We start from the raw sequence: 23,084 nt of genomic DNA on the forward strand, positions 1-23,084 counted from the left end.
TGCCAACCAGCAACAATATAGAAAGACACACAAGAGGCACAGCAATGGCTAGTAGGTACCCCAACCAATAAGAGACCAGATCCCAGGAGCCATGGAGACAGCGCTTTAGAATCTGAGTTACAAGGGCCCGGAAATGCCTGAGGAGCAGCACTGATCTTCATAAGTATAATGCAACACGGAGAGGCTCTATGAATTTTGCTTTAGACAAAAAAGTAAACATTAAAACAAGTTTCTCCATAAACAACAACTCAATGCACCAAATACATAACCTCATTTTCAGATATTTTCTGACATGAATTTCACAAGTGGTTCCACATACACAAATAAGGTCTGAGAATACTGTACTGTATATACTATTCTGCATTGGTATTTCCTGACCACACATAAAGCATTCGGAACCTTTACGTCCTTTCCTAACAACAAATGCTTTCTGATGGAAAAGAAGGACTTAAGAGATGACAGAAATGTTAAGTTGCTACTACATAAAGAAAAGCACACCACACCCATGAAACCAAAAATGGTATGAATCAGATGAGGAAGGGGTGAGAAGAATATAATTTAAGTAAAAGACCAGGAGGCGAAAGCCTGGAACATTACGAGGGCTGTTTGGAGGAGGTGCTTTCGTGAATGTCAGGGCTGGCGCTCTGCAATGGTCTGGGTGGTACGTATTATAGTGATGGTAGGTGTGAAGACTGCAGTGGTCGCTGGCCCAGGGATCCCAGGGAGGTTGCCTGTCGCTCCTCTGAATTTTCACTGCCCATATGAAGTGATGATGAGAAATAAAAACAAACAAACAAACAAAGAACCAAAAAAAAAAAAAGAGGAAAAAGTAACTTGCATTGCACAAATAAAAAGTGTAACAAAACAATGAAAGCTGCTTGCAAAAAAAAAAAAAAAATATTGACTTTGCCCTTTTCTTAGTGGTCAGCAAAACTGATGATCAACATCAGGGATGGCAACTTTTCATCTTCGCAAGAATAATGCACGTCTTTCCCCAGCCCATTTTTTTCTCCTTTTAAGATGACTATTGAATCCATTTCTAATCTCCCCTGTGCTTCACAGCAGAGATTAAAAACATTTTTTTTTTAACTTAAAAGTCAACCCCACAAAGATCTATGGCACAAGATTAGTGATTAAAGATTTGCAAATCTCGGCCAGTTAGTAGCACTTGTTTTGAGAAAAAGGAAAGAAGGAACGATAAATCACACTGGCTCCTGATTCAAGGGGTTTACTAGTCACACATCACAATTTACTGCTGTGACATTTTAATTACACTACTATTCATCACTTGAACTTGATTTTTCTCAACAATAAACCACTCTAATCATTTATCATTATCAGGATCTTATTTATACTCTAATCAGAAGATAAAAGTCTCAATATATTTTATAATTTTGGGGGTATTTTTAAAAGATGTGTTTACATTTGAAAGAGATATTTAATTATTAAAGTATTTCAAATACTTTATATTTCCTTAAGATGCCATGAAATTTTAATAAAGTCAATTTCAAAATTCTGGTGTCCCCTTTATTTTCAAAAAATTGTGTATCATATTTCCATTCTAATTTCAATATTGTTTAGATTTGATTTTCTACCCAGTGTTCGGAAATACGAGCACTTTTATGTTTGTTACTATATTGACATGAAATTTTTCATTTAAGTATCTTAAGAAATGAAAAATAAAATATGAACTTTTATCTCCTACTGTTACGATTCTAAGGTTAGATGCCTTACATGTGAATGACTTTGCAGTATCTATTCATGTAGTGAGGTCAAATACTCTGTAAGTATTTAAAGGAGGGTTATTTACATAAGAGTTTAGATTATACCATCCGTGATATCAGTCTCACTGGCCACTTCACAGCCTTTCTGGAATGAGACAGTAAATGGAACAAAAGCACTAGTGTGGACAGATCACCATGGGCTGAGGCCAAGCTGAGTTTCTGTTCCGGCTCCAGCCCATCTTCTGTATGTGACCCTGGCCAGTTACGAGGCCTCAGTTTCCTCATATGTCGAGTGGAGATCATGGAAGCATCTACTGCACAGGCCAACTGTGAGAATTACGTACCTAAGGTGCTTAGCATGACGCTCGTACACAGAATAAAATCCAGTGACCCTTTATTAATAGCATTGATTCTGTCTACTTTCTATCTACTTGCCAATGAATCATTTTTAAAGGAAATAGATGTATCTCTCACTCAACAAATTTCACTCATCGGGCACTTAAGTTTAGAGAATATTTCAGGAATCGGCAGCACACTTTTCTGGCCACCATAATTTTGTAACCCTAAACCATCTGGCCCTTTCCTTCTATCCGCTGCTGTTTCTATTCTGGGTTCCATCTCCCTCTCCGCTATTCTACTTTCAAGCCACCATCTCCTTCACCTAGATCACTTCCTCATCTTCAGACTTGGCTCCCTGGTTCATCTCTGTATCCACAATACAGAATGATCTTTCAAATATATAAGTTAGATCATGTAACTCCCATTTAAGGTACTTCAATGGGTTACAATTACAAACAGAATCAAAAGTGAGTCCTGGGCTTCCCTGGTGGCGCAGTGGTTGAGAGTCTGCCTGCCGGTGCAGGGGGCACGAAGATCCCACATGCCGCGGAGCGTCTGGGTCCCTGAGCCATGGCCGCTGAGCCTGCGCGTCCGGAGCCTGTGCTCCGCAACGGGAGAGGCCACAACAGTGAGAGGCCCGCGTACCGCAAAAAAAAAAAAAGTGCGTCCTACTTATCTCTCCAGCTTCATCCCCTAGCACTCTCCTCATCACTGCCTGTTTCAGCCATGTTGGTCTTTTGTCTTGTCTTAGAACAAGCCAGGCTGCTTCCTGCCTCAGGGCATTTGCACTTCCTGTTTTCCTACCTCTAATATTCTTCTCCCCCTTGTTTTCATGGCTGGCTTCTTGCTATCATTCAGGTCTCAGCTCAGGTACCACCACCTCAGAGTTGTTCTGACCTCCTTGGATGAAGTAGCTGCCCTCTCCCATCCATGCTATCCCACTGCTGTTTTATGTTCTTCATACCACTTATTACTGTCTGAAATGGCTTTATTTATTTAATATACTTTTAATGTTTGTCCCTCTATACTGGAATGTAAATTCCATGAGACTAGGAATCACTTTGCTTGTCTTGCTCACTAGATGTATCATGGCAACTAGAACAGTGTCTGGTATATAATGACTGATGAATGAGTGAATGAATGAGTGAATGGATGCATGCATGAAGGAACAGGAGGTCCATGTCCACACTGTCCACACTGCAGCAGCAGTTTCCTTGGGATAAAGAGCACTGCCCAGGAAGTCCCTGATGGATTCTCTTTCACCGTCTGCATTCCACTTTAGGGTGTACCAGAAGACTTTTTAGCAAGATGCAGTCATTGCTGGGTCTGGCTAATCTACCCACAGCCATTCTATTGAGCTCTGTAAAATATTGTCAAATGAGGTACAGTGAGTGAGCTTCAGAACTCTACACTCACTTTTCAACCCAGTTCTTTATGGAGTGCTTTGAAAATTACTGGGCATTTTTGATTACCGTCAAGCCCAATTGATAACACAATAAGAAAGCTATTGAGCACCTATTGTATGCCTGGCACTGTGCCATTTGTCGCAGGCAGGTTAAATGTAGGTCATAACATTTACTTTGACTTTGAACTACTACTGGGGACTAAATCTTCATACACATAAAATAATTGAGACAAAAATTATATTCGATAATGCAAAAAACTGCATGCCATGGATAATGAATGCAAAAGGTGTTCAACAAACAATGTAGGCCAGAGAAGACAGCTATAGCCTATTTTGAACGTGCACTGTAAATCTCTTCTGTTTTATGGTGGTGTACTTAATACTCATATGTTAGGCAAGTATTTTAGTTTAAAAATTAGATGGTACTTTTTTTTTTTTTGTGGTACGCAGGCCTCTCACCGTTGTGGCCTCTCCCGCTGTGGAGCACAGGCTCCGGACATGTAGGCTCAGCGGCCCTGGCTCACAGGCCCAGCTGCTCTGCAGCATGTGGGATCCTCCTGGACCGGGGCACGAACCCGTGTCCCCTGCATCGGCAGGCGGACTCTCAACCACTGCGCCACTGGGGAAGCCCTAGATGGTACATTTTTGGCATGCTCTTTCATATTGCAAAAAACATTCATGTATATTCTCCCATTTAATGGTCCCCATAATAACAGTCAGCTTTCACTGAGTACTCGCTATATACCAGGCACTGTGCTAAGTGCTTTTACATGGATTATCTCAGATAATACTCACGATATACCTATAAGGTAGGTATTATTATAATACCCATTTTACAGATGAAGAAACTGAGGTATAGAAAAGTTGGGTAACTTGCTAAGTTCCCAAGTGGTGGAGCCAGAATTAAAGTGCTGAAAGTCTGACTCTGAGTTGCTGCCCTCAGCCACCATACTCTACTGCCTCTTCCTATGTGTGTTCCTAAGTCCTTTGTTACAGATAAACAGCAAGGAAAATATAACGTTTTTCCTATCATTCCAAGGTGACATCGCTGTTGAAATCTTGAGGTATCTGATATGCAAGGTACTTCTGTTTGTTCACTTCTCTAACTGTACCCTCTTGTCCTGTCCAGGAGTCCAAGGGTGTAGGCAACAGCTACTCTGGTGGTTGCTCCTGGGGCTCAGAAATGGAAGTCCTCCTGGTACTGAATGTATATAGAACCTCATGACTCTGCTCACATTTTCTTTTCCAAACTCTTTTACAAAGTTTCCTCCAGTCATGACTATGTCTCCCAAAGACCCTCAGTGGGAACAATTTCTGAGGTCTTTAAAAAACTCATTCTTGTTGGCTTTTTGAATGTTGCTACTTCCCAGCAAAAGGCACAGTTAATCTATTCCTGGTTGATGTGCCCATTTCTATATTTCCCTGAATGCTATATTTTCCTGAATGCTTTGTTGCTAAGCAAAATCTGGGAAATGTTATATCTCCATCCACCTATGGGATGAGAGACAGGCTGTTTAGGGATCAGAGATTTTGAAAAAATAACCAGAACTTTCTTGTAGTAAAAGGGTAAACCTATGCAAAACGACACCACTACATACCAAAACAGAAGTTTGAGAATTATAAACACAATCACATTTATGAGGATTAATGGGGATTTAATTATGTTTAATTAAATTTCTTCTTGGAAATAGAAGTCTGATTTTAATGTAAAATGTAGGGAGATGTCTGTATGTTAGATAAAGAAGATGGTGAACAATTTTCAACAAAAGTGGATGACAGGGTCAAAAACAGAAGCTAGAATTACTAAAATGACCAGCCCTTTACCCCCCTGCAAAATCACAAATGATGTCAGGTTTTCCACAGTGAAGAAAAGAAAAATTAATTTTTGGTCTCCATCCATTTTAGTATATAAATTCATCTTCTCGGACTGTCTTGGCAGGTAAAAATATTTAATATTTCATGAGTGGAAACTATTTGAACTATTTATGATTTGTATACAGGGCAAATAAAAGGTGGGAAAAATGAGGTTGCTGAAGACAATGAAATTTTTATAGGATCTGTTCACTTTCCTGATTCATTGATACCAGAATTTACCAAGCAAAATCTCATGCTGAAAAAGCACCAGGCAGTGTGCACTGTTGTGCCCACTGTGCTCCAAATCCAGTGGCGGCTTCAGATTAATTTAGAAGAAACTTAATGATTTTAGAAATCTCCCTTCTCAGCCAGTGAGCGGGAAAGGCCCGCATGGCCCCTTGACGGGAAGGGAACGTTCCCATGAACTGCACCCCCTTATCGTTTCCATTCATATGAGGCAGAATTTCATAAACTGCCTCGGCTGCCTCATTTCTCCAACTCCAATGTGTAAAATTAAAATCTGATAAAGAGAATGCTGTACTGGAGATTTTCATTAGCTCCAGGGCTGTCTAAGCTCCATTTAATTAAAAAAGGTTGCATCCAGCTGACTCATTCAGTATGAAAATTATTTGGTACCTCTTTTTTTCCTAAACTGTGGAAAAGTGCAGTGTGTTTTAGAAGGTTGGAGACATAGGATACAAATGACCTCCTCATAAGCAAAATTTCGGTTCCAGAGAAAATTCTTCTCTTGCTAACTAAACATACAGAAATGTGTTCTTCGCCTTTAGGGAACCCTGATAGTATTAGTGAGGCTTCGAGGAATTGGTTTCAAAGAATAAAAATGGAGGGTGCTTGGTTTAAGGAAAAGGAGGGAGGAGGGTTGGAACAAAGACCTCACTGGAGAGTCTTTCTTCATTTGATTTTGGGCTCAAAGTCCTTTTTCTTGCACTGGGTTTTATTTAAAGATGCCTAGGTGGGATGGTATATAAATGTTCAGCGAGCAGATCTGTGAGCTTCAAGACAGTGAAAATGCAGATTCCCTCAGTTGACACTTGTTACTGCATAACTGTAGTGAAATATTCTGATACTCCCAGGAGAAATATTTGGTCAGAAAGGTTGTTCTCCATCCTAAGAAAAAAACTACTCTGGCGAACAGACAAAATCTAGAGAAAGTCATCCCTCATGCAACTCTTCCCACCCACCTCCCCCAATATTTGAAGGGTCTGGCATGATACCCACCTTAGTTTTGAAAACTGGGAGTTTTACTATTTGCCTTTACTGTCCTTTAAGCAGAGTGGAAATTCAATATGAATAACAAGAAGTCAAATTATTTCCCTTCTCTCCACACTCAATTTGCACCAAAGGCTTTAAAAAAAAAAAATCAAATAGTACAAGCCTGAAAATTCTATTTCAAACAACGTTTCTTTCCTCAATTTGGGGGTTTCAAGTAAAATACCTGTGGCTTAGGAAAAGGGATTTGGAAGATGAAGGGTAAACAAAGATCACCTGTTGTTTTGAAAAGAAATGACAGAGGCAGAATTAAACTCAGCGTCTCCCTGCTTTCTAACTCTGCTGGAGAAGCAATCATTGCAAGGGGAGGATAACAGAGATTTATCCAGATGGATCCTCTCACCATGGTCAGGTCCCTTCAGGGCCAGGCGGGTCTGATGATGGGGAAGAATCTCAAGCTTGACCTGGTCGGTGGCGTTGGCCAGGAACTGGGTTGCTTCTGCGAGCGTACAGTACTCCATGCTGGTCCCGTCAATGGACAGGATGTGATCGCCCACATGCAGAGCACCACATCTACGGAAGGGAGAAAGTCTCACTACAATGGCGTGCCGGCCTCCCTGGATTCCAACTTTCACGTCCTCATAGTTAAAACTTCACACAGTTTTCACTTACTTAAGAAAAAAAAGGAATCGTTTGGATGTTATAGGAAACACCGCCTCTCAGATGTTAAGTTCCTTGGATAAGAAGAGGAATGTAAAACCTTGTAGAATATAGAGAAAAACTCAAGGAGATGTTTTTCTTTTGTCCTTCATAAAAAATATATTATTTAGGGGGTGGTGATGCTGCAAGTTGAGGGGAAGTGAGCAGGAAGGAGGGAAGAACAGGAAAATATTTCCCCTTGACTTTTTTCTATGATTTTTCCTCATAGGTTTTTATATCTGTGAGTTGGTAAACATTCAGAATGTTAAGATGTGACTCACAGAATGGGAATAGGGTCATTTACAACGATTTTCTGCGTTAGTGGCAATAACTTGGGGAAAGATTCAGCCAGTGCTTGCTCAGAATTGTCTCACTCAAGCTCCCAGATCACCAGTGCTTGATTACTCTGTGTTATTTTGTTTTTCTGGAGTTAAACAAAACAATTATTAGTACAAAAGCTCTTGATGATGATGGAAATTATGCAGAAGTCAAAGAGTAGTCAGAGGAGGCCTTCGTGGGGAGTGGAGCACGGGAGTAGCTGGGATGGGGGAGGGGCTGGCTGCTACATCTTGCTGAACTCAAGAGACTGGCTACTGGATGAGTTGAGAACAGCAAACACAGCAGTCAGCATCCCGAGGTACCAGTCAAGTGGACAGCTGCTTAAACTGCTTACCTGCTGCGAAATGGGAAAGAAACAGGGAGAAAATGAAAGCATCCTGCACCTTTGAATGGGAGAGTACCCGTGGGTCAATGGCCATTACTGTTAAAGGGCTGAATGTAGGTAACAGCACAGTGGAGCTGTAGATTGACCACTACAGGGGTGGCCACAGGTGCATCGGAGTCAGAGGTTCCCCAGGCAGGGCCAGGGCCTGGGGAGAAGAGGGCTGGAAACATGAAGGGAGATTGGGTAGTCAAGTATTGGGTTGGCCAAAAAGTCCGTTCAGGTTTTTTTGTAAGATCTTATGGAAAAACCCAGATGAACGTTTCGGCCAGCCCAATAGATTTAAACATTTCCAAGGTGACCAGGGTCTACTTCTCAAGACAAAAGCATTTCAAGTGATCTAAAAATAAAATTCCCCGTGGATGCACTTGGAGTGCTTCAGCTATGAGCTGGGGGTTTTCTTACCAGAAGCTGTGAAATAATTTATTAGGTGGTAAGGTAGTCTTTTTTTCCCCTTCTTGTAAGTCTAAAATACTAATTAGGAAGAAGAGTTCAGGATAAAAGTCTTGCGTTTTTATTGTCATGGGAATGAATGGTGTTGTCGGGGACCCTTGAAAATGGTGAAACCGTAAGACTAACATACTATGACGGTAGAGGGCCTTTCTTTCAAGATTGTATCATTTTAAGAATGTTGTTTTATTTATTTCAGAAAAAAGGAATAAGATTGTATGGTGGCAGGATTAACTGTTCACATAATAAAGATCTGCTTAGCTACCCTAAACCAAAAACGGGCTATTACCCTAGGACACAGTAGGTAAATATGCTGAGTTGCTTGACTTTTTTTCCCATTTCTAAAGGCCACACCAAACATTTGGGTGAAGCAACATTACATGATGGGGTGGCTGATAAGGTAGGTGAATTTTTAAGCGCTAGAACAGTAACTTGTTTTGTATATGAAGCTTGCATAAACTGGTAGAAGAGCTCTTTACTGTGTGTGTATATGTGTAGGTATTACATATGTGCATGTATATACACATATAAATATATCTCTACATATTTTAACACACATGCAGTTTTGAAGAGTAGGCACTTTCTACGACACTCACCTGTCTGCGATACTTGCAGATTTGATTTTGTCTATGACAATGACCTGTTTGTTACAGCACATCGAGGTAGTCAGGGCCACACCAAGGCTGGCACCAGGAGTTTTGGCAACTTCTACTAGTAGTGGTCCGGATGCTGTCGCCACAGAATCTATGGAAGAACAAATTTCAGAAAATAAAAAAAAACAGAATAATCAAACAGACACATGAAAAAGGTGGAGAATGTTGAGTCTGATGTTGATCTGTTAACGTTATCACCGAAACTTAGATTTCCCTCCGTGTACTATCCCCACGTCCAGTGTGTGGTAACTTCTTAGGGCATCTTTTAGGACACCCGTTCTATCGAGCTTGTATTACGGTAATATGTGCATGGGTTTATCTCTTCAATTAACACTTAAGCTTCACGTCAGCTGGGATGATGTCTTGTGTACCTTTATGCCCTCTCCATCACTAGGCACAGTGCCTGGCACATACTGGGTCTCTTGAGAAAAGTTTAAAAAATTAATTAACTCAATAAACATCTTAGCACCTACTATGGATGGATGGATGGATGGACGGACGGATGGATGGATGGGAAGGAAGGGTGAATTGATGATGTCTCTAAGTAGGCCAATAGTAGGAAGGCATACGCTAACTTAAATATGTAAATCCTCTGGGTTATCCCTATTCTGGATCTGATCTAGGGTCACCTCTCCCTCAGAAGCATCTCCACACAAGCTTTATTTTTAGCTGGGAACTCTCTTCATTCCATCAACTGGTACTTACCCTTGGGGATGTAAAGATCAATTCCTCTGGGAAGCCTCTCCTGACCTGTGATTTGGTGAGATCCTTTTCTCCTGTGCTCCCACAGCCTGCTATTATCCTGCTGTTGTCGCACACACCTCACTCATTCTTAATGACTAGTGTGGATGACGTGCCTCTGTCCTTTGCCAGATGGCAAGCTTGCTGTGAAGGCAGAGCATATGTCTGGTCCATCACAGCATCCACAGTGCCCAGCATAATGACTGGCACACAGAGGTTGTGCAATAAATAGTTGTTGAATGAATGTATGAATAAATGAAAAAACTCATTACATCATTTAAAGCTTAGAAGAGGCAGAGGTCACACGGGAAAGAGGCCTGGACATGGATTTATAACACCTGTACTTACTTCTTCTTTTCTCAATATTTTGTGTAAAAGAAGATATCATGGTATCATAGACTAGTTACTAAAATTTTCTAAGTCTGCTTGCTTACCTAGAAAATGGTACATTTTCCTCAGCATTTACTACAATGGAAATCAATGTATAGTTAAAGCATTTTGTAATTTATATAGTGCTATATACATAGATTATTATTATTATTATTATTATTGATATATTATGACCTCAAGCCTTTGAGTTATCTCACTTTTCAAGACTGTATATTTTTGGTAGTTATTTTTTTTAACATCTTTATTGTAGTATAATTGCTTTACAATGTTGTGTTAGTTTCTGCTGTATAACAAAGTGAATCAGCTATATGTATACATATCCCCATATCCCCTTCTTCTTGCGTCTCCCTTCCACCCTCCCTATCCCGCCCCTCTAGGTGGTCACAAAGCACCGAGCTGATCTCCCTGTGCTATGCAGCTGCTTCCCACTAGCTATCTATTTTACATTTGGTAGTGTATATATGTCCATGCCTCTTTCTCACTTCGTCCCAGTCTACCCTTCCCCCTTCCTGTGTCCTCAAGTCCGTTCTCTATGTCTGCGTTTTTATTCCTGTCCTGCCCCTAGGTTCTTCAGAACCTTTTTTTCTTTTTTAGATTCCATATATATGTGTTAGCATACGGTATTTGTTTTTCTCTTACTGACTTACTTCACACTGTATGATTGACTCTAGGTCCATGCACCTCACTACAAATAACTCAATTTCATTTCTTTTTATGGCTGAGTTATACTCCATTGTATATATGTGCCACGTCTTCTTTATCCATTCATCTGTCGATGGACACTTAGGATGCTTCCATGTCCTGGCTATTGTAAATACAGCTGCAATGAACATTGTGGCACATGACTCTTTTTGAATTATGGTTTCTCAGGGTATATGCCCAGTAGTGGGATTGCTGGGTCGTATGGCAGTTTTATTTTTAGTTTTTTAAGGAAACTCCATACTGTTCTCCATAGGGACTGTATCAATTTACACTCCCACCAACAGTGCAAGAGGGTTCCCTTCTCTCCACACCCTCTCCAGCATTTATTGTCTGTAGATTTTTTGATGATGGCCATTCTGACTGGTGTGAGGTGATAACTCATTGTAGTTTTGATTTGCATTTCCCTAACGATTAGTGATGTTGAGCATCCTTTCATGTGTTTGTTGGCAATCTGTATACCTTCTTTGGAGAAATGTCGATTTAGGTCTTCTGCCCATATTTGGATTGGGTTGTTTGTTTTTTTGATATTGAGCTGCATGAGCTACTTGTATATTTTGGAGATTAATCCTTTGTCAGTTGCTTCATTTGCAACTATTTTCTCCCACTCTGAGTGTTGTCTTTTCATCTTGTTTATGGGTTCCTTTGCTGTGAAAAAGCTTTTAAGTTTCACTGGGTCCCATTTGTTTATTTTTGTTTTTATTTCCATTTCTCTAGGAGGTGGGTCAGAAAGGATCTTGCTGTGATTTATGTCATAGAGTGTTCTGTCTATGTTTTCCTCTAAGAGTTTGATAGTATCTGGCCTTACATTTAGGTCTTTAATCCATTTTGAGTTTATTTTTGTGTATGGTATTAGGGAGTGTTCTAATTTCATTCTTTTACATGTAGCTGTCCAGTTTTCCCAGCACCACTTATTGAAGAGGCTGCATTTTCTCCATTGTATATTCTTGCCTCCTTTATCAAAGATAAGGTGACCATATGTGCGGGGGTTTACCTCTGGGCTTTCTGTCCTATTCATCTATATTTCTGTTTTTTGTGCCAGTACCATACTGTCTTGATTACTGTAGATTTGTAGTATAGTCTCAAGTCAGGGAGCCTGATTCCTCCAGCTCCATTTTTCTTTCTCAAGATTGTTTGGATATTCGGGGTCTTTTGTGTTTCCATACAAATTGTGCAATTTTTGTTCTAGTTCTGTGAAAAATGCCACTGGTAGTTTGATAGGGATTGCACTGAATCTGTAGATTGCTTTGGGTAGTATAGTCATTTTCACAACGTTGATTCTTCCAATTCAAGAACATGGTATATCTCTCCATCTGTTTGTATCATCTTTAATTTCTTTCATCAGTGTCTTATATAGTTTTCTGTATACAGGTCTTTCGTCTCCTTTGATAGGTTTATTCCTAGGTATTTTATTCTTTTTTTTGCAGTGGTAAATGGGACTGTTTCCTTAATTTCTCTTTCAGATTTGTCATCATTAGTGTATAGGAATGCAAGAGATTTCTGTGCATTAATTTTATATCCTGCCACTTCACCAAATTCATTGATTAGCTCTAGTAGTTTTCTGGTAGCATTTTTAGGATTCTCTATGTATACTATCACGTCACCTGCAAAAGGTGACAGTTTTATTTCTTGTTTTACAATTTGGATTCCTTTTATTTATTTTTTGTCTCTGATTGCTGTGGTCAAAACTTCCAAAACTATGTTGAATAATAGTGGTGAGAGTGGGCAACCTTGTCTTCCTCCTGATCATAGTGAAAATGGTTTCAGTTTTTCACCACTGAGAACGATGTTGGCTGTAGGTTTGTCATATGTGGCCTTTATTATGTTGAGGCAGGTTCCCTCTATGCCTACTTTCTGGTGGGTTTTTATCATAAATGGGTGTTTAATTTTGTCAAAAGCTTTTTCTGCATCTATTGAGATGATCATATGGCTTTTCTCCTTCAATTTGTTAATACAGTGTATCACACTGATTGATTTGCGTATATTGAAGAATCATTACATTCCTGGGATAAACCCCACTTGATCATGGTGTATGATCCTTTTAATGTGTTGTTGGATACTGTTTGCTAGTATTTTGTTGAGGATTTTTGCATCTATGTTCATCAGTGATATTGGCCTGTTGTTTTCTTTTTTGTGTGACATCTTTGTCTGGTTTTGGTATCTGGGTGATGGTGGTCTCGTAGAATGAGTTTGGGAGTGTTCCTCCCTCTGCTATATTTTGGAAGATTTTGAGAAGGATAGGTGTTAGCTCTTTTCTAAATATTTGATAGAATTCGCCTGTGAAGCCATCTGGTCCTGGGCTTTTGTTTGTTGGAAGATTTTTAATCACAGTTTCAATTTCAGTGCTTGTGACTGGTCTGTTTATATTTTCTATTTCTTCCTGGTTCAGTCTCAGAAGGTTGTTCTTTTCTAAGAATTTGTACATTTCTTCCAGGTTGTCCATTTTATTGGCATATAGTTGCTTGTAGTAATCTCTCATGATCCTTTGTATTTCTGCAGTGCCAGTTGTCACTTCCCCTTATTCATTTCTAATTCTATTGATTTGAGTCTTTTCCCTTTTTTCTGGATGAGGTTGGCTAATGGTTTATAAGTTCTGTTTATATTCTCAAAGAACCAGCTTTTAGTTGTATTTATCTTGGCTAATGTTTCCTTCATTTCATTTTCATTTATTTCTGATCTGATCTTTATGATTTCTTTCCTTCTGCTAACTTTGGATTTTTTTTGTTCTTCTTTCTCTAATTGCTTTAGGTGTAAGGTTGGGTTGTTTATTTGAGATGTTTCTTGAGGTAGGATTGTATTGCTATAAACTTCCCTCTTAGAATTGCTTTTGCTGCATCCCATTGGTTTTGGGTCATTGTGTTTTCATTGTTTCTAGGTATTTTTTGATTTCTAGTCTTATAACGTTGTGGTCAGAAAAGACACTTGATACGATTTCAATTTTTTTAAATTTACCAAGGCTTGACTTGTGACCCAAGATATGGTCTCTCCTGGAAAATGTTCCATGAGCACTTGAGAAGAAAGTGTATTCTGTTGTTTTTGGATGGAATATCCTATAAATATCAATTAAGTCCATCTTGTTTAATATGTCTTTTTAGGCTGTGTTTCTTTGTTTATTTTCATTTTGGATTATCTGTCCATTGGTGAAAGTGGGGTGTTAAAGTCCCCTACGATGAATGTGTTACTGTCGATTTCCCCTTTTATGGCTGTTAGCATTTGCCTTATGTATTGTGGTGATCCTGTGTTGGGTGCATAAATATTTACAATTGTTATATCTTGTTCTTGGACTGATTCCTTGATTATTATGTAGTGTCCTTCTTTGTCTCTTGTAATAGTCTGTATTTTAAAGTCATTTTTTCTGATAGGAGAATTGCTACTGCAGCTTTCCTTTGATTTCCATTTGCATTGAATATCTTTTTCCATCCCCTCACTTTCAGTCTGTATTTGTCTCTAGGTCTGAAGTAGGTTTCTTGTAGACAGCATATGTATGGGTCTTGTTTTTGTATCCATGCAGCCAGTCTAGTCATTTGGTTGGAGCATTTAATCCATTTACATTGAAAGTAATTACCGATATGTATGTTCCTATTAGCATTTTCTTAATTGTTTTGGGTTTGTTATTGTAGGTTTTTTCCTTCTCTTGTGATTCCTGCCTAGAGAAGTTCCTTTAGCATTTGTTGTAAAGCTGGTTTGGAGGTGCTGAATTCTCTTAGCTTTTGCTTGTCTGTAAAGGTTTTGATTTCTCCATCAAATCTGAATGAGATCCTTGCTGGGGAGAGTAATCTTTGTTGTAGGTTTTTCCATTTCATCACTTTAAATATGTCCTGCCACTCCCTTCTGGCTTGCAGAGTTTGTGCTGAAAGATCAGCTGTTAACCTTAAGGGGATTCCCTTGTATGTTATGTGTTGCTTTTCCCTTGCTGTTTTTACTATTTTTTCTTTGTATTTAATTTTTGATAGTTTGATTAATATGTGTCTTGGCCTGTTTCTCCTTGGATTTATCCTATATGGGACTCTCTCTGCTTCCTGGACTTGATTGACTATTTCCTTTCCTTTATTAAGGAATTTTTCAACTATAACCTCTTCAAATATTTTCTCAGTCCCTTTTTTTTTTCTCTTCTTCTTCTGGGACCCCTATAATTTGAATGTTGGTGCATTTAATGTTGTCCCAGGGCTCTCTGAGACTGTTCTCAATTCTTTTCATTCTTTTTTCTTTATCCTGCTCTGCGGTAGTTATATCCACTATTTTATCTTCCAGGTCACTTATCTGTTCTTCTGCCTCAGTTATTCTGCTCTTGATTCCTTCTAGAGAATTTTTAATTTCATTTATTTTGTTGTTCATCATTCTTTGTTTGCTCTTTAGTTCTTTTAGGTCCTTGTTAAACGTTTCTTGTATTTTCTCCATTCTATTTCAAAGATTTTGGATGATCTTTACTATGATTATTCTAAATTCTTTTTCAGGTAGACTGCCTATTTCCTCTTCATTTGTTAGGTCTGGTGGGTTTTTACCTTGCTCCTTCATCTGCTGTGTGTTTCTCTGTCTTCTCATTTTGCTTAACTTACTGTGTTTAGGGTGTCCTTTTCACAGGCTGCAGGTTCGTACTTCCTGTTGTTTTTGGTCTCTTCCCCCAGTGGCTAAGGTTGGTTCAGTGGGTTGTGCAGGCTTCCTGGTGGAGGGGATTGGCGCGTCCAGTGGTGTGTTTTGTGGTGTCTGTGAACTTAGTATGATTTTAGACAGCCTCTCTGCTAATGGGTGGTGTTGTGTTCCTGTCTTGCTAGTTGTCTGGCATGGGGTGTCCAGCAGTGGAGCTTGCTGGTCGTTGAGTGGAACTGGGTCTTAGCATTGAGATGGAGGTCTCTGGGAGAGCTCTCACCGATTGATATTATGAGAGGCCGTGAGGTCCCTGGTGGACCAATGTCCTGATCTTGGCTCTCCCACCTCAGAGGCTCAGGCCTGACACCCGGCTGGAGCATCAAGACCCTGTCAGCCACACAGCTCAGAAGAAAGGGAGAAATGGAAAAAAAAAAGAAAGAAAAAAAATACATAAAAAATTATTGAAATAAAAAAAATAAAAAGTAATGCAAAAAAATAAAAAGGAAAAGAGTAACCAAATCAATAAACAAATCCATGAATGATAACAAGTGCTAAAAACTACACTAAAAAAAAAATGGTCAGATAGAGCCCTAGTACAAATGGTAAAAGCAAACCTATACAGACAAAATCACAGAAAGAAGCATACACATACACACTCACAAAAAGAGGAAAAGGAAAAATAAAAAATATATAAATAAAAAGGAAGAGAGCAACCAAATCAAGAAACAAATCTACCAATGATAATAAGCTCTAAATACTAAACTAAGATAAACATAAAACTAGATTCAAATTAGACGCAGAAAGCAAACCCCAAGGCTACAGTTGCTCCCAAAGTCCACTGCCTCAGTTTTGGGATGATTCGTTGTCTATTCAGGTATCCCAGAGACGCAGGGTACATCCAGTTGATTGTGGAGATTTAATCTGACGCTCCTGAGGCTGCTGGGAGAGATTTCCCTTTCTCTTCTTTGTTCTCACAGCTCCCGGGCTCAGCTTTGGATTTGGCCCCGCCTCTGCATGCAGGTTGCCTGAGGGCGTCTGTTCCTGCCCAGACAGGACGGGGTTAAAGGAGCCGCTGATTATGGGGCTCTGGCTCACTCAGGCCGGGGGGAGGGAGGGGCACGGATGCGGGGTGAGCCTGCGGCCGCAGAGGCCGGCATTACATTGCACCAGCGTGAGGCGCGCTGTGTGTTCTCCTGGGGAAGTTGTCCCTGGATCACCGGACCCTGGCAGTGCGGGCTGCACAGGCTCCCGGGAGGGGAGGTGTGGAGAGTGACCTGTGCTCGCACACAGGCTTCTTGGTGGCTGCAGCAGCAGCCTTAGTGTCTCATGCCCGTCTCTGGGGTCCGCGCTGATAGCCGCGCCTCTCGCCTGTCTCTGGAGCTCGTTTAGGCGGTGCTCTGAATATCCTCTCTTCAGGCACCTCGAAACAATGGTCTCTTGCCTCTTAGGCAAGTCCAGACTTTTTCCCAGACTCCCTCCCGGCTAGCTGTGGTGCACTTAGCCCCCTTCAGGCTGCGTTCATGCAGCCAACCCCAGTCCTCTCCCTGGGGTCTGACCTCCAAAGCCCGAGCCTCAGCTCCCAGCCCCCGCCCGCCCCGGCGGGTGAGCAGACAAGCCTCTCGGGCTGGTGAGTGCCGGTCGGCTCTGATCCTTTTTGTGGGAATCTCTCTGCTTTGCCCTCTGAACTCCTGTCGCTGCGCTCTCCTCCGTGGCTCTGAAGCTTCCCCCCCGCCCAACCCCTGTTTCCACCCGCGAAGGGGCTTCCTAGTGTGTGGAAACTTTCACTCCTTCACAGGTCCCTCCCAGAGGGGCAGGTCCCATCCCTTTTCTTTTGTCTCTGTTTATTCTTTTTTTCTTTTGCCCGATGCAGGTACGTGGGGAGTTTCTTGCCTTTTGGGAGGTCTGAGGTCTTCTGCCAGCGTTCAGTAGGTGTTCTGTAGGAGTTGTTCCACATGTAGATGTATTTCTGATGTATTTGTGGGGAGGAAGGTGATCTCCACGTCTTACTCCTCCACCATCGTGAAGGTCCTCTAGGTAGTATTTTTATGACTTTCTACTGCTCTGGTGTTTAAGACTTCATTAATACCATTTTGTCTTCCTGCAAGTACATCTTTATCACCAAGCCACCACTCACATATGGTGAAGTAGGAAATCTGTATTCCTATTGCTGAAGCTCAGGCAATATGCACTGACTCCTGAAGCTAAAAGTCCCCTGGGAGAGAGCCATCTTCAGTCCCAGATGAAGCAAGATTCTTCTTAAATAAGGTAAAGATGAGCACAGTCATGCCAACCGCATTCATATTCCAGGGCTAAGGATTATTGTATGCACTATGTTTCTTAAATGATCGGTAATATTTAGTCCTAAAAAAGGTTAAAAGGCCTGTACCTCTTCCTGTCAATTTCAGGGCAGGGTCCCATTAATAAAAGCTGGGAGGAGCCAAAGGTCTTAGTCCACTAAGAGGATTTTTTGATTCTCGGGTGTTATGGCTACAATTTTCCCATAAGCCTAACTCTCTGGTCCTGCTCACCCTGCTGTGTTAACACCCTGATCTCAGGCCATTGACATCATCTGGCTTCTCTTCTTTCTCCCTCGTTTCCTGCTTTGTTTCTCTCCAGTTCTTCCCTTGGTCATGTGCTGCCCAGGGTCCTGCCTTACTCTTACCTTGGGGTTTATAAGTGAGTGGTCCCAGGCCTATCTGCAATGGTGGTTTGCACATCATCTGTCTCACTGGGACCTCCTAGTAAAGAATTCTGGTCAGTCCTGTAGTCCCTGTGTGAGCTGTCCTTCCATCACGAGGGTAGCTGATTCTTTCCCCCTTTCAACTCTAACAGTCAAAGTTCTGCTAAGCCAAGTGCACATAATCTGATGCCTATAGCTCCATCCCCAGAAGTCTGTTGTCCTCCTCTTGCTGGAGTTTGCTCCCTTGCAATGTCTTTTTCTGTTCAGGTTGAACCTCATGTGAGCTCTGGCCTAGTGGAGCCTTTTCTCACATTATTTTTATAGAACTTTAGTGCTAATTTTAGAAGGACTAATTTCCCAAATCATTTCTCATAGACCTGTTGGAGTTTTAACAGACAGGTTTGTGAGGTGACAATCACATGTATTCTTCCACATGGTTTTCTGTCTAAAGATAAATTTATTGGGCTTAACAGATGAAAGTAATAAAGTTCTTTGTTTCTTATAACTTAACCTCTTACAAATGACAGAAATAGAGTTGTTCCTTGGCATCCCATCTTTCCTTCTTTCTTAGTAATAAGCTTTCTAAGTTTTAGCTGAGCGAATGGCTGCCCAGCTAAGGACAACATTTCCCAGCGTCCTCTGCAGTGAGGTGTAGCCATGTGACTAAGTTCCAGCCAATGGGAAGCGAGTAGAAGTGAGATGTGACACATTCTTAAAAAGAATGGCTGTGCCCTCCCCTACCTCATTTTCCCTTTTCTTGATGTTGCACTGTGGGCCCAGAACTGGTGAGCCATCTCCCACCATGCAGACAAGGGCATGGCACTCCCAGATAGGGGATGCTTAGATTCCTGAAACTGTATCTCCAGAGACTGCTTGCTCTCCCAAGAAATAAACTTCTACCACATTTAAGCTAGTAGTGTAAGTTTGAGTTTTTGTTGCCAGTTGAATCTGTACTGTGACAGGCCTTTTCACTTGAGTTTATGCCTCCAACATAACTTTCTTGAACTTTTATTCTAAGAAACAGCTATTTATAGTTATTTGCAGATGTAAATTTTATAAAGCCACCATCAACCATCACCCAGTACACACACTAGGTTTTCATGTTTCTTAAAAGCATTACATCAGGATTAAAGATCAGAGTTTATAAAGAGGTTACCGGCATATGTGAAAGTTGTTTAAATATAAACTCTTACATTGCTATGCTTTTTTTCCTGGCCTATATATTTGTCAAGGTATTAAAAATGATATTCTTATGTTTGGTTCTAATGTTCCAGTTATAGTGAAGAATTAATATTAAAATTTTTCTTGTAGTAAGAAATGATAGGAACACTAAGGAGCATAGAAAAAGGGTATAATATTTTCTGCCACCATTAATTTAGAGGGAGAGAGAGAGTGTACTCATAGCTGCTCTGGTGCACCTCTGGAATAGAAAACTAGAGTAACAGTCTCTCTTTAAGCAGTACTTTCCCCAATAAAGCTTTGAAGGAACAACAAATGCAACATTTACATGTGGGGGAGCCTAATGTGCAATTAATGAGTTTCTTTTAAAATTTAAAGTGGAAAGCTTCAGAACTCTGGAAAGCTTCAGAACTCTGAAAAGAGAAAGGTAAACTCATGGTAAAGAGAAGACACAGTGTGATTCTAAGCTGGGCTCAGATCTGGAGGTCTGGAGGGTGGTTCTAGCTATGCCACCAACTTACCATGTGGCCCAAGCCATCATCTCCCCTGGACCTCATTTTCTTAACCTGTAAAATTAGGGGACTTCAATAAAAGATCTCTAACTCTGATAATCTATGACTCCGCAAAGAGCAAGCAATGTCAGTAAGGAAGATCCTAGTGGGAATTGGAAAATTAGAGAAGGTTAATAAACTTTATGAAAATACACAATAGCTGAATTTAAATTCCAGTATCCTACTATTGGGTAGAAGAGGGGAGCTGCTAGATATAAAAGTGATTCTAGACAATTACTGTTTATCAAAATGGGATGCAGGGTCTTCCCTGGTGGTGCAGTGGTTGAGAATCCACCTGCTAATGCAGGGGATACAGGTTCGAGCCCTGGTCCGGGAAGATGCCACATGCCGTGGAGCAACTAAGCCCGTGAACCACAACTATTGAGCCTGTGCTCTAGAGCCCGCGAGCCATAACGACTGAGCCCACGCACCACAACTACTGAAGCCTGTGTGCCTAGAGCCTGTGCCCCACAACAAGAAGAAGCCACTGCAGTGAGAAGCCCGTGCACTGCAACGAAGAGTAGCCCCTGCTCGCTGCAACTAGAGAAAGCCTGAGCACAGCAACGAAGACCCAACACAGCCATAAATAAATAAATAAATAAATTTATATTTATATATATATATATATATATATAAAGATGGGATGAAAACCCTCAGACCTTTAAATATTTTGATGTCAACGCTAACATCCTTTAAAGGCTGAGTTTGAGGGATGGTCCCCCACCGTCGTACATTCATCCCATAACATGAAGTATTCACATTAAGAACTTTCTAGGGCACAACTTTAACTTTCTAACAAGACTGTGTCATAATGAGGTCCTAACTTATGCAGAAAAAAATGATGAGGAAAAGAAGGCGCTTATCTCATGTAAAGCTGATCAGGGATTGTTGACAACAGCTTATAGCGTATGAGCTCAGTCCTTTGTTCTCTCTCCTTAGCAGCCAAGAGTTTCACCTCACCATGTGCACTCTCAAATGCATGTGTCCAGCACACATCCTTCAGTGCTGCCTTGCACAATTCCTGAATATCTCATAAGCCCATCAAACACAACATGCCCAAAGCGAATGGTGAGGCCACCCCACTCCACTGATCCTTCTCCATGTCTCCTCCTAGTGAATGGCTCACGTTTTATTCTGTCAGGCAAACCAGAAACCCAGGAGTCATCCCCAACTCCATCTTCTCCCTCACTCTCACAAATTCCTCTTGATTCTAATTTCTAAAGAGTTCTCAATTTCATTCAATTTCCAGATCCATCATCACCATTTTAGTCCAAGCTTCCATCAACTGATATATCCCTCATCTTCTCACGGCTCCCAACTTCCCCAATCCATATCGAATTTTTTAAAAGTGCAGATCTCATGATGTTAACCCCACGCTTAAAACCTTTCAACAGCTGTTCTTGTAACAGGGTAAAATGTATTATCGGAGTCTTCAAGGACCTACATGATCTGGTTCCTGCTTACCTCATCAGTTTCCTTTACCACCATTCTGCCCTTGTTCTCTCTGCCCCAGCTTCCTATTCCTCTTTCAATTCTTCAAAAACACTGTGTGCCTTCCTGCCTCTGGCCCCTTATATATACTGTTCTGTCTACCTGGAATGTTCTAACTCTCCCCTGGTCCCTCCTTCACCGCTGCTCTCTGCTCAAATGTCACTTCTGCAGGGACTCCTGCCCTGCCCTGCAAACCACGTCAACCTGTCTGCTATATGCTTTAACAGAACCCTATGCTTTCCCTTCACAGCACTTCTAATAAACGTAATTCAACAATTAGTTATTCAATTACCTCTTTAATTGTTCTTTGATTAATAATGTAAGCTCCGAGGCTTCCCTGGTGGCGCAGTGGTTGAGAGTCCGTCTGCCGATGCAGGGGACACGGGTTCGTGCCCCGGTCCGGGAAGATCCCACATGCCGCGGAGCGGCTGGGCCCGTGAGCCATGGCCGCTGAGCCTGCGCGTCTGGAGCCTGTGCTCCGCAGCGGGAGAGGCCGCAACAGTGAGAGGCCCGCGTACCGCAAAAAAAAAAAAAAATTAAAAAATTAAAAAAAAAAATGTAATAAGCTCCACGCTGCAGGGACTGTGTACGTCCTGCTCATGACAGTGACTCTCCATATTGTCTACACGGCATCTGTGTACACACTAGGTGCTCAATGTTATTTGCTGATGGAATGAACGAAGACCTATTATTTTATTCAAGGTTATGCTAACAGTAGTGATGATGCAGACATTTAAGCCATATTGTTATGCTTAAGAGTTCCCAGTGTAGTTGAAATCATGTTAACCCCATGTTTAAATCCTTTGAATGGCTGTTCTTGCAACAGGGTGCATATGCATACCGGTGATGTTGATGATGAGGGCTATTTTTCCTTTGTCTAAATTCTAAGCCTGCATAAGGAATTCTATTCAATGCCTCATAATACCAGACTGAGAAGTGTTTGAGCTTATCTGATGGCAAAATCATCAGGGCACAATCCATTCCACGAAAGGTAACCCACCTTCCAGACGGAACTTGAACTCATTGGTCATTTCCTTTCTATAAGTGGGTATTCTAATAGCTGGAAATGGTCAGGTAAATAAGCTACTTCCAGGATTATGAGCTCTTGAAAAGACTGGCATCACTCAGAGACTGAACAAAGGTTCTGTACCCTAACAGCATGAAGAGATGTGAATGCCCTGGATGCCTGGGAAAGGACACTGTCTGGCCATGGGAGAATCTGCCAGACCAGATGGTCTGCAGAAGACTCTGAGCGAATCATGTTGACTGACAGCTGAACAGAAACATGGAGTAGCAGAAGCTTACGAAGTCAAGGTCCTAGCAAAAAACATGATATACTCAAATTAGGATAATTTGATGAGATTTTAATGAAGGAAGTACAGTAATGCCCCTAACATATGAACCTTCAAGTTGTGAACTTTCAAAGTTGCCAACATGCATTCACACGTCCAGTCACATATATTAGTTCATGTGTCTGGCGTACATTGTCACATGCGTGCATCCTCTACAAGTGGTTGTGCTTTTGTGTACTTTACTGTACAGTACTGTATAGAGTACACTAGGACAGTATCTTTATTTCAGGCCCAGGATGTCTGGAAGCAAGCGTAAAAGCAGCGGTATACAGCTGATTGTGTTAGTTGGGTACCTAGGCTAACTTTGTTGGACTTAAGAACAAATTGGACTAATGAACG

The 23,084-nt window shown here is 41.1% G+C and overlaps 1 protein-coding gene across 1 annotated transcript in view; it reads right to left on the reverse strand.

Annotated features, from left to right (window-relative positions):
* Positions 1 to 23,084, reverse strand: part of GRIP1 (glutamate receptor interacting protein 1) — a 171,694-nt gene that overhangs the window by 95,239 nt on the left and 53,371 nt on the right. The window contains exons 6-8 of the mRNA XM_029205607.1: positions 9,019 to 9,166; positions 6,956 to 7,125; positions 598 to 753 (exon numbers count right to left, since the gene is read on the reverse strand). Coding sequence (XP_029061440.1) covers positions 598 to 753; positions 6,956 to 7,125; positions 9,019 to 9,166 — 474 coding nt within the window. The remainder of the gene's footprint in view (positions 1 to 597; positions 754 to 6,955; positions 7,126 to 9,018; positions 9,167 to 23,084) is intronic.

Source organism: Monodon monoceros, unplaced genomic scaffold, assembly GCF_005190385.1.
Source record: "Monodon monoceros isolate NGI ecotype Baffin Bay Population unplaced genomic scaffold, NGI_Narwhal_1 Super_Scaffold_6, whole genome shotgun sequence".
In the NCBI taxonomy this organism is placed as follows: domain Eukaryota; kingdom Metazoa; phylum Chordata; class Mammalia; order Artiodactyla; family Monodontidae; genus Monodon; species Monodon monoceros.